Source organism: Heloderma suspectum, chromosome 2, assembly GCF_057233095.1.
Source record: "Heloderma suspectum isolate Gila_16-S chromosome 2, 16-S_ref, whole genome shotgun sequence".
Taxonomy (NCBI): Eukaryota; Metazoa; Chordata; class Lepidosauria; order Squamata; family Helodermatidae; genus Heloderma; species Heloderma suspectum.
In genome coordinates this window covers 336,216,634-336,228,803 of record NC_139459.1, presented here as the reverse complement: position 1 = coordinate 336,228,803, position 12,170 = coordinate 336,216,634, and the positions used below count along the sequence as shown (strand labels likewise).

Below are 12,170 nucleotides of genomic sequence, written 5' to 3'. Positions count from 1 at the left end.
TACCAAAGCACTTTGATGCTGTTTATTGTGCGGTGTATTTCTCTGTCATTGAGTACTGTTCTTTCGCTTTTCAAACACTGCAATTACTGTGCACTTGTACTCTCCCAGGACATTGATTTCTTTTTAGTGTGCGTGGGAAAATACAAGGAAGGGGTTATATGGTAAATAACTGTTCAGTGGTTTGCAGTCAGAGGAAGGAGAATTTCATTACAGTGGGTCACAACAGTTCCTTTTGCTCTTCCTCACACTCCATCAGACACAGATGGTAGAAGAATTGTTTTAATGTGGCTTCAATCACTGACACTAGTATATATGCTGATCAAATGCACTGTTCTACCCTGTGCCTATTCTCTCTGTGTGCTGTGCTGAATACACAGAGAAGGATATAATTTTGAACTTTTCTTTGTGAACCGTGCAGACAACATTTTGCTGATAGGTAGCACAGAAATGTTGTAAAAATAAACAACTCTCATATTAAGATAGCAATCCTAAGCTTCCAAGGAGGGCAGCTGATGGGCCATTCGATGCTGCAGACCTCACTTTCCCCCAGTGGACAGGGAAGTCCACAGATAGTTTTCTTTGTGGAGGTGGGAAGCTCAGCTACCACCATTCTGCCTGTGGTGCTTTGAAGGTAGTTGTGCCCCAAACAGAGCTGATTCACAGGATCCTAATCCCCCTCATTCCCTGGGCAACACCCTAAGAAGTACCCCAATCTATGCCAGGCCTGGAGCTGGAATAGTTAATTCCCCCCCCCCCTTGATTGTAATGGGAGAGAAAGAACTGGGGTGGGGGGCGGGGGAAGAAGGTAAGGAAAAGCTGTCTCCTCTCAATTTCCTCCGTGGCTGTAGTGAGCCAGCTAGCTTTGGATATGGCAGTAGATCCACCATGCGATTATCTCGCTTTTTCCTCCACCCCCATTAACATTGCTCTTTAAGGTATTTAAAGGACTTAAACACCAGAAATAATTGATAGTTTTTTTCTGTATTGGCATAAACAGATTATTTCTCTTAACATTGTGTTTAATGCTGGGTGTTTCCTAAGTTTCCCTCAAGTTCGAGGATCATTTTATGTGCTCTTTCACAATAGCTGTGTTGAGTTGCATGCCCACCTTAAATTTTAGTTCTGCATAACTTTTTAGATAAAGCCCTAACCAAATTGCTTAACACAATGTTGCAATGATGTTCTGTGCTTGTACTGCATGAACAAAGTTCTTCCATGGAGCATGCAGCAAGGGCTACGAGTCTTCTCTGGTATGGAAATCATATGTCCCAGTCCCTCCTGACACACCCTTGACATGCACAGCCTGGAAATTAGCCATCCTACTGTTGTCCAAACCTAGACTGAGTAGGTGAAACAGCTAGACTGGCTTATTCTTTGTGAGTACTTTCTGTGTGGTCATTAATGGAATGGGATTCACTGTCTTCCCCTTCCTTGCATAAATGCGCCATTTTCTTCTGGTTCTGTGCTTTGTAAGAGTCAGTCCCTAGATTAGGATATTACATGAAAAAGGCCTACGGTTGGTAACGTACAGGGATGGAAATTCTCATGTTGTTACTTCAAAATTGTTAAGACCATAGTGTATATTTAAAACATGAATGAACATTTACTGTGGGTGTATAATGGGCTAGACGCTGATATGCGCATAAGCAGAAGGATAATAAATCACTTTGCAGGAGAACTGGATGAAATCAGTTTCTCTAGAAAGTTCAGTTTCTCTGGAAAAACATCCCCCGGATGAAGGAAGATGCAATTTTGCTGTATTTGCAAATGCTGTGAACCTTCCTTCCTGTTTCCACAGTATTAACTGATAATTTGTTTTCCTTAAAAAAAAAAAAAAAGATAATGTTTTTCAGAAGAATTAATTGTCCACTCTTCCCCACCCCCTCAACACCTTACACTCCCAGCAACTTAAACTTAATGCTATTTCTACTAAAGTGTCTTATACAAAATCCTGAATCATTTGCATTTTGGAGACACCGGATGAAATTTTTAAAAAGGCACTTGACACTTCTACCCTATTATAAATATTAGTGCTGGCATATCTGCTGGCAATGAAATTATTCCACCATGTTCTTTCACATTGGGTAGTAATGGAAGAATTGAATTACTACCCAATGAATTACTTTCCATCCAAGCACTACATCTTGGTGCTGGGAGTTCTAGGATCTTTGACCCTTTGCTTTTAGCGTGGAGGACATGAGTCAAATTCTGTCAGACTGGGGGAAGCTTTTGCAATTTCCTGATAGGGTGCAGAATGATAGTTTGCACATTTCATCCTACTTCCTTTTATACACGTTTTGTTATAAATTTATCATGCTTCTTTGGTTGCCTTGAATGGCTATAGCTTGTTCTGGTGACCCAAAGCAGCCAGAGTATACTTATTACGGCAACCTTGTACAGTCTTGAAACTGCTGTTTCATAGCCAGTCAATTACTATGAAGTTTTAATCAGGGATGGGGGGAGTGAAGGGGCGTCACAGAGCAACGCAAGGGCTACACACGCCTACAACACATCCACTGCAAAATGTAAAGTTGGTTCGGGGAAGGGACAGACGGCCCGCAACCGTGGGGAAACCCGCAGCAACCCAAAAAAATCACAGCAAGAGGCCACCTCAGAAATCCGCAGTTTCTGGGAGAAAACCACAGATGGCTGCGAAGTGGCGACTGCGTCATCTATCCCAAGGGACCTCAACTCACAACTGCCCCAGACTAAAAGGCTCATGTAGATGGGGCCTCTTACTAGCCAAGGACTCTGTATACTACTTGCTATCCCTCAGTAGCTCCTTGTTCCACCTTAAAAAAAAAAAGCAGCCCTGAATGAGAATAAAGATTCATAAAACAGTCAAACACAAAAACAATTATGAAATCCAGCCTTATACTAAATCATAACAAGATTTAGTTGTACAGTGACAGGGTCTGTACTGAACCTCATCAGTACAGAATATTTAGCCTCTATCCTCAATATCTGCTTGGAACAGGAGTGTTTCAGTCTGTTTCCTGAAAGAGAATTGGTATGGTGGCAGACAGACCTTCTTGGGGAAGAATTCCATAACTTGGGAGTCACTACTGAAAAAGTCCTGTCCCTGATGACTATCAATGTAGTGTTTGAAGAGTCAGGAGAGACTCTGATGATGAGCTGAGCAATCAGGCAGGTTCATATGGGAGTGGGTGGTCCTTTTTAAGAATTATGTTTAGCTCATCAAAAGTTGCATGAATACTGCCAAGCACCATATTCACAACCTTCCTCTCCCCCCCCCGCCCAGCCCACCCCACCCCACACACAGATGCATGTAAATCTGATGTAGTAAGTCCACACATAAGCTGCCCTGTGTAGAAAATAGAAATAAAGGTGCAACTGCCTAGAGACTTCATAGTGTAAACAGCCTTCACCACATTAAATGAAGAAAAAAGTCTTCATAAATATGTTGACACATTTGTTGAAGCAGCTGAGAGGCACACAAGGTTTGCTTATAACTTTGGGATTGTGAAAGTTCCATACTATTGTCTAAATCCTGTCTGAATGTTTTATTGATTTGCATCTTTTGGTATTTTCATTTATGTTGTGTATTTATGACAAATTGCTGCTACAGGATACATATACAAGTGTATACTTCACAAAATATCTGCTTTATTATTCTCTGTTCATGCCAGAGCAATTAATGCCACTTCACATGCGACCTTACTTTGGATGAGTGAAAATCCACCCTTTTACAACTTTTCCACTGTTTAAAAAATTCATCCTTTATTAAACACCCTTATTGTGGTGTAAACAGTGATGCTTAAGAGTGTATTCTGAAATAACTAATCCAATATCTTAGGGTCCATAGTCCAGTTTGCTGAAGTATGATTGTCTGGGCATATAATGATCAAATTTAAGTAACGTGTCAATGGCTGTGTCTGGACATTGAATGGTTTGGCAGTGAACCTAGGGCTTGCATGCTCCACTCTCCCTTCTCCTCCTCTGGCATAGCCACAAGGAGGAGATCAGAAGCGTTGCCTTCCATTTTTATTAACCACAGGTTGTCTTTTTGTCCAAACCTGAGAAACTGAGGTTAATCCTAACTGTGGTTAGTTAAAAGCAAGATTGTTTCAGCAAAGGGTAGTTAGGGTTAACTACAGTTTGGGTTCGGATGTAATGCTAAACGGCAGTTGATCAAAAAAGGAAAAGCTTCCAGTCTCCTCATGGTTGTGCTAGCAGGAAGAGGAAGGTGAAACGCATGAGCCCAAGGCACTCTGCTGTTTCAGTCACGGTTTATCAAAAAACAACAAAGAGTCTTGTGGCACCTTAAAGATAACATTTATTCTGGCTTAGGCTTTCCTGGACACTGTTCACTTCATCACATGGTTTATCTTGACATCCAAATGCAGCCATTTTTGCAAAGTGACTGTTTAGCTGAATTTTTATAGTAACTCATAGTTCACATACTTTGCACTAACAGCTTTCATTCTACCTCTTCCATTTTACATTTTTGTTTTAAAGATTTCTGCTCTTAGCCTACCTCTTCCTCCCAAAAAGTTGATTGGAAACATGGATCGTGAATTCATAGCTGAAAGACAGAAAGGACTCCAGAACTATCTCAATGTAATTACTTCCAATCATATACTGTCCAACTGTGAACTAGTAAAGAAATTTTTGGATCCGAACAGCTACTCTGTAAACTACACTGGTAAGGAAAAGATTTTGAAACGTCTTTACTGAAGGATTTGTCCATGAAGATAAATGGACAGTTAAAGAGGAAGGGAGTTGAGAGACTGCATCCTCTGCCTTCTTGGGGTTGGAGGATCAGTCTGCTACCTGTCCCCATCTCCACTCCGGCTCATAAGGAGTTCCCTCCTTAATGGTGCAGACACTTGAAACAGATAATTTCTGACTGAAATCTGTGCAGATGGGATATAGGAGTGCAGGGAAGCTGAAGCTGGATCCAGGCTTAGTCATACCTGGAGTGCTCACCTGATTTACACCAACACAGTCTTGGTTCAAAAGCCCAATATATTAATACAATTATTTTGCCCATGGATTTCAGAATTCAAAATCAAAGGCTTCCCCATTGCTCTGGAGTAGTTTGGTCTAAGGCTAAGCTAAGTGGTGACTTGACACTGGAGAAGCTGAACCAGTGACTAATGGAAACAAGGCAGCTTCCATAAACTATGGTTTGAAGTTGGTTTGTTTTTATTAACCAGGTTCAGATGGCACATTCATGCTGCAGTTAATCTAAAACAGAAATGGAAACTTCTGATATCAGAACCATGCTGAAGGGGGAGGTAGAGTTCATGAGCATGGGGGTGAGGAGGCTAGGCTCATACTTGTAACACTAAACTATAGTTTAGTGTTGTGTCCGAACCAGCCCATGGTCTGAACAGCTAAGACTGTCTTAACAACTGAGACTATTGTATTAACTTGTAATATCTACAGTGGTGGATCTCAGTGCAGTAAATTTCAAAATAACTGCTTCACCGCAGAATGAAATTAAAAATAGCTCCCTTCTCTGGATACTTGCCCCATCTGGCACATTAGAAATGCAACCTACCTGTTTGGAGGGTGGGAGAGAGCTCCAGCACAAGTGATTCGGTTGGCACTAAAACAGGGGTGCAGAACCTCAGGTCTGGCAGCCAAATCCAGCCTTTTCTGGGGTCCCAGTCTGGTCTTGCCCCCTTTCCCAAGCCCCAGCTCCATTCCCTCAACCACCACTTTCTTGGTGTTTGTGCAGTTTTTCCCTCATCCTGAAAGGGTGAATGCCTCTCCTAAGGCATAGTTACTAGCAGGAAGAGTTTTAAGCTAAAATATGCTGGCGTTTTGGCCCCACATCTTTTGTCTTTGGCCCCATCCACCACTGGGATGCAGCCCCTGAGAGCCACTCTAGAATTGAATTCAGCCCTTCGTCTGTAAGAGATTCAACACCCCTGCACTGAAGCAAATGTGGTATAAGAACTGCTTGAGACAGTGTTTCCTTCAGCAGAAAGGGCCTCCTCTTAAGGTGGGAAATTTTAGTTGAGATTTCTGAAGTGTTCTCTTGTCGGGAGTCCTCCTTGAGATCTTGTGACTTAAATGTTGCCCATCTTATGTGGGCACAAAGGAGCTCCAGGTACCAGGGGCGTCTTGCATTTCTCAGTTAATCAGCCAGGTTTTCACAGCTTTGCCACCTTTTTTATTTGAGACAGTGTTAAGACTGGAGCAGAAGGCCTTTATGCATATGAAACTAACGAGCTGAAAAGTTGTCAGTTCTGCAGTGGATCCATCAGCTCATGGAAATGCCTGCAGCAATAGCTGCAGTGTCCTCGTTAGGCTGTTCTGCTTAAACATTTCACAGTCCAAGGCCTTATCCCCCACTGTGCACTTGGAGATGAAACACCTGAGCACAGTGGGGTAACCTAAGAGTGGAATGTTGTTGTTAATGTTTGAATTTCCTGGTTTTTCTCTGCCTGCTGTGATGCATCCTTCAGTGGTGATTCATAGAATATTTATCTTTATATAACTAAACTGTAATCTAGGCACATAGCCATTTGTGTGTGCGTGCTCGTGCGCGCATGTGTGCTAAAGGAAACTTAATGAAAAGCAAATATTCCAGTCGAATGATGCAGAGTATCCTTTATGTGGGCTTAATTTATTTTTATTTATTTATTATTAAATTTATTAATCGCCCATCTGGCTGGTCACCCAGCCACTCTGGGCGATGTACAACATACAATAAAAACAGTTTAAAACAATAAAATTCTACAATAAAAACATTTTCTAAAATACCCTTGTTGTTGTTCAGTCGTTCAGTCGTGTCCGACTCTTCGTGACCCCATGGACCATAGCACGCCAGGCCTTCCTGTCTTGCGCTCTCTCCCGGAGCGTGCTCAAGTTCATATTCATTGCATCCGTGATGCTATCTAGCCATCTCATCCTCTGTCGTCCCCTTCTCCTTTTGCCTTCAGTCTTTCCCAGCATCAGGGTCTTTTCCAGGGAGTTTTCTCTTCGCATTAGGTGGCCAAAATATTGGAGCTTCAGCTTCATTATCTGTCCTTCCAATGAGCACTCAGGGTTGATTTCCTTGAGGATGGACTGATTTGACCTCCTTGCAGTCCAGGGGACTCGTAAGAGTCTTCTCCAGCACCACAGTTCGAAAGCATCAATTCTTCGGCGCTCAGCCTTCCTTATAGTCCAGCTCTCACAGCCATACATTACTACTGGGAAAACCATAGCTTTGATTAGACGGACCTTTGTCGGCAAGGTGATGTCTCTGCTTCTTACTATGCTGTCTAGGTTGGCCATAGCTTTCCTCCCCAGGAGCAAGCGTCTTTTAATTTCATGGCTACAGTCACCGTCTGCGGTGATCTTGGAGCCCAAGAAAGTAAAATCTGTCACTGCTTCCATTTCTTCCCCTTCTATATGCCAGGAAGTGATGGGGCCAGATGCCATGATCTTCGTTTTTTTAATGTTGAGTTTCAAACCAGCTTTTGCACTCTCCTCTTTCACCCTCAACAAGAGGCTCTTGAGATCCTCTTCGCTTTCTGCCATTAGGGTGGTATCGTCTGCATATCGGAGGTTGTTGATAATTCTCCCAGCAATCTTAATTCCGACCTCTGATTCATCCAACCCGGCATTTCTCATGATGTACTCTGCATATAAGTTAAATAAGCAGGGTGACAATATGCAGCCTTGTCGTACTCCTTTCCCAATTTTGAACCAATCGGTTGTTCCATGTCTGGTTCTTACTGTTGCTTCTTGACCCTCGTACAAGTTTCTCAGGAGACAGGTAAGGTGGTCTGGTACTCCCATCACTTTAAGAATTTGCCACAGTTTGTTGTGATCCACACAATCAAAGGCTTTAGCGTAGTCAATGAAGCAGAAAGAGACGTTTTTCTGGAATTCTCTTGCTTTCTCCATGATGCAGCGAATGTTGGCGATTTGATCTCTAGTTCCTCTGTCTCTTCTATAAAAATACCCTAACCCACCCCAAATGCCTGCCTGAACAACAACGTTGTAAACTAAAAGCATTTTAAGAGATTTCAGCATACCTGGTTGGCTCTTAAATTGGCTATTAAGGGCGCAGCATGGCTGGCTGGGGAATGCTGGGAGTGGTAGGACTTTTTTCTGTCCAAACATGCATAGGATTGTGCCCTAAATGTATTGTTTCAGCATATCTGGTGTGCCTGTGCTTCAGTTTGTAGTGGCCCCTTACCCATCAGTGCTGACAGGGACCTATAGGTGTTGAGAGGTGCTGGCATGGTTGTTCCTCCTTTCAGCATTTCACTAACTTAAGAGAAAAAGCACCTTGCCTTTTTTCCAGGGATACCTCTTCTTAAATAATGTTTTCTCTTTCAGCCTTTGTTGTGTTTTGTCCTCACAGAAACCTGCAGATAGCTTAATTGGGAACTGCTATAGATCCATATACAAAATTTACTTTATTCTTGTGGTACAGATATTTGGGATTTCAATAAATGGTTTGGTCCATTGTTAATTGGGGCCGTGTGGCAGTGAGCAATTGTGCTGCCTCCTGCCCACTTGCCGCTTCCGCTTTGCATCGGCTTTCATAAACAACCCAGACATGGGGTGAACTCTTGGTTGTTCACATCAAATAAAATCTGATGCGAAACAGAAATGGTGAACAGGAGGGAGGCAGTGCACTCACTCTGGCCCAGCCCCACCAGTTCATGGTTTAAACAACCCATGACTTGATGTTATGTGTGAACCAGGTCAATATATACACTTTCTAGTTTCTGTGTTGACTACATTGGAAAAATGGTTATGATGCCCTGTTGCATGTGAAGTGTTTCAATATGAAAACTTGCTTGATCACTGGCATTTACTAATATGTGTATAACAACCTTCCCAAAATTATCTCTGCAGAGCTTGCCTTACAGCACGTTTCAATGTTCTTTCGGTCGGAGCCAAAGTGGGAAGTGGTGGAACCATTAAAGGATATAGGTAAAAGTTTTGCTCGCTTCATAAAGTGATCGTGCCACAAACCTCAGAAATAGACGATGGGTATATCCAGCCCAGTACTACGTGACAGAATTCCAAGGTCTTGGGACCAAACTAAACATGACACCATTCGTGTAATTGTGTGAATGGTTTTTTAAAAAGTAAATAGGAGGTGTGAGTAGCCTGATCCTGGTCAGGGCCCTGGTAGGGGGGCTGTAAACCTTTGCCCCCTTCTGTGGTCTGATTTGTGCCAATGCTATGTTTCTTTCCAATTCAAATAGCAGAAGCATGGACCTGATCCAGACTGGGATGACAGCAGGGGATAAAAAGTTAATGCTCCCTGTTTCCCCCCACTGCCAATGTCCTGATCTAGACTGTGCCCCCTCCCATGCCTTCTATTTACTTCTAAAAATAAGCATTCATGTAATTGCAGAGTGGGAGAATCGCGTCACATCTAATTTGGCTCTCAGGCAGGGGTCTTTTCTAGCCCTCTAGTGAAGGACCTTGTAACTGGAAATGCGAGACTGAATCTGGGCCTTTTTCACATACCATGTTCCTACTGCTAAACTTTGACCCTTCAGTACTTGCACCTTTTCTTAAATGAGTGACTCTCAGAGTATGGGCCACAATGTGTTTCTGAGTGGGTTGCAGAATCAGGACCCTTTTTTTCTTTCACTGGGCCAGTAGCACATCATTATTGTTTTGAGGCATCTTTAAGAGACAAGACACAAGCTCTCTTCCTATATGTCAGGGGTGCAGAACCTCTTTCAGCCCAAGGGCTGAATTCTATTTTGGAGAAGCTCTTGAGGGCTGCATTCCAGTGGTGGGCGGGGCCAAAGGCAAAAGGGGCAGGGCCCAAACATAAAAAATGCTGGCATATTTTAGCTGAAAGCACTTCCTGTCAGTAACTAAGCTTTAGAAGAGTCATCTCAACCTTTTAGAATGGGGAAAAAACTGCACCAAACCCAGGAAACCACCAAATGAGGTGGTTGAGGGGAAGGGGGTGGAGCCTTCTGGGGAACCCCAGAGGGCCAGATTGGGACCTCTGGAAGTTGGATTTGGCTCCTGGGCCTACAGTTCTGCACCCCTGCTACCTGTCATGCTTAAATTCTGTTACATTACGTACTGTGTATTAACATAAAAAATGAAATGTACGCTTTTGTTCAGTGTTAGCTGCTGATTTGATATTCTTGCATATTCTCTTCTAGAAGGGGAAAATAGGGCTGTAAAGGTAGAGTTAGTTTACATGTTGGTCCTGCTTCAGAACGTTTGAGAAGCACTGTCTTATAATACAAAGGACTGAAACATTAATTTTAAGGAAACCTTTTGTCCTGTATTCATACTGCATTTGTACAGGTGATATCCTGAAATCCATTTCTTGCTCATTTGAGGAAGCAAAGGTGATAAGGCCATGTTTGAACAGACTCTTGAACTAATTTGAATGGTTACAAAATGCTACCTAGCTGCAGGAGTATTGGGATCATGTTGGGCACGTCCTTGACAACCCATTTATCCGAATGCGGCTTGTGTAGAGAACAAAAATTATTTGTGTCTTACAACAGTAAAATACAAACTCTTAGTGATTTTGTGGCTATGGCTGTTCTTTTTAGGCTGGAGGATACGGAAGAAGTATTTCTTAATGAAGATTAAAAATCAACCAAAGGAGCGGCTAGCATTAAGCTGGGCAAGTTTCCTTTTCTTTCTTTTTTTGTGGGTTTTGTCTCCTTTTCCAGAATTGCCATCATGGGTTAGCAGCATCTTCTTTGGCTTTTCTTTTGGCCTAGGTTATACATAACATCATGTTTAGTAAGCTCTACCTATGTTGTCTGAAGTGATGATTAGGGGTGCACAAAAGTCACTTACCTGGTCTCGCAGCTTGCTTCGCGGTGGGGGGGAGGCGCTCCGCTGCTCCCCCCGAAGTTCAGGCCTGGGGGGGGAGGCTTCCCTCCTCGCCTGGCCGAAATTCAGGCCGGGGAGGAGGCGCCTCGCCTCGCCCGGCCGCGAAATAAAAAGTTAAAAAAAAACACAACGCCCCCGTGATAGGCTATGTGACAATTTACGTAGCCTATCACAGCTAGATCTGCAAAGTCAGCCGTGATAGGCTACGTTAATCGTCACGTAGCCTATCACGGGGGCGTGTTTTTTTTTTAAATTTTCTTGGAATGCCGGCGGCGGCAGCCAGTCGAAAGACCGGCTGCCGCCCCCGCCCCTGTCGAAGCCCTGCCGAACCGCTGCTGCAACCCGCCACCGGGAGCGACATTCGGGAAAGGTAAGTCCCATCCCGGCGGGGGGCGGGGGGGCAGAGAATTTCTCCCTGAAACTACTTCGGGGGGCCGAATACGTTGGCACTCGGCCCCCCGAAGTTTCGGGGAGAAATTCTCCCCCATCCCTAGATGATGCTACTGTGCTATAGGAGTGTTATGTCATGAACTGGCAGAGCAGAAGATGTGGAAAGAAGGCTACCAGCATAGACCACAGCTGTAATCTCTGCAAGCCTCACACAATCTGTAACTTGCACAGTCTACTGATCCCTGACGACCAGACCTGTAGTGCTATATAGAGCCTGTTCCCCACTCAAGCCTTCTGTCTATGAATTGCTAGAATAGTGTTGTAACCAAGACTTTGAGTAATGGAATCAGTAATTTGGTACACAATGATAAAACAAATGCGCTTAGTACACGCACATGCACACACACGTGCATGATGCTGTGGATCCTGATACTGTGGATGGTCTCTAAAAGTAACATGAGAGAGATGAGAAGAGAAGTGAGGGAAGAAGAGACTGTAGCGAGACATCGTTTGGTTCCATTTATATCAGTGAGCTGCAAGAGCAGGCTGGGCGGGTGAAGCGGAGGACAGGTGCTGGCTGGTTCCATCTCCTTCTACAGCAGCTGGGTCAGCCTATGCTGAGTGGCAGCTGACTCCCTGATCTCTGCAAAGCCCGTACAGAGCAGTCTGGCCCCGAGCGCTGTGCCGTTGCTGTTCCTTGGAGTGGGGTGGGAGACAGGCCGTATTTCCACACTACCTGGGGTCATCAAGAGAAACATCCTCTTTTGGAGCCAGTTAGGATGTGTACATGTCAAAACAGATTATTCCCCACCCCCCATTGCACTTACTGGGGGTGGGAAGGAAGGGATTCGTATCATGACTGCTGCCACCTTCTTATTTCTCAGGCAGTGGTACCTGAGAGTATGGAGTGGCAGTGGCAGCATGAATCGTTTTCTCAATGCACAGTGATCTAGTGGAAATTGGAGAGCAATTGA

At 43.9% G+C, this 12,170-nt stretch overlaps 1 protein-coding gene across 9 annotated transcripts in view; it reads left to right on the top strand.

Annotated features, from left to right (window-relative positions):
• PXK (PX domain containing serine/threonine kinase like) overlaps window positions 1-12,170 on the top strand; it is a 77,118-nt gene that overhangs the window by 29,359 nt on the left and 35,589 nt on the right. For 6 of the 9 annotated variants that reach the window (XM_084840536.1, XM_084840533.1, XM_084840531.1 and 3 more), the window contains 3 exons: window positions 4,480-4,666; window positions 8,833-8,910; window positions 10,518-10,591. The exons of 2 other annotated variants lie outside the window; for them this stretch is intronic. In XM_084840536.1, the coding sequence (XP_084696662.1) occupies window positions 4,480-4,666; window positions 8,833-8,910; window positions 10,518-10,591 (339 nt within the window). Of the gene's footprint in view, window positions 1-501; window positions 562-1,232; window positions 1,241-4,479; window positions 4,667-8,832; window positions 8,911-10,517; window positions 10,592-12,170 lie in introns of all 9 variants that reach the window. One more of the 9 variants, XM_084840540.1, reaches the window with a different exon arrangement.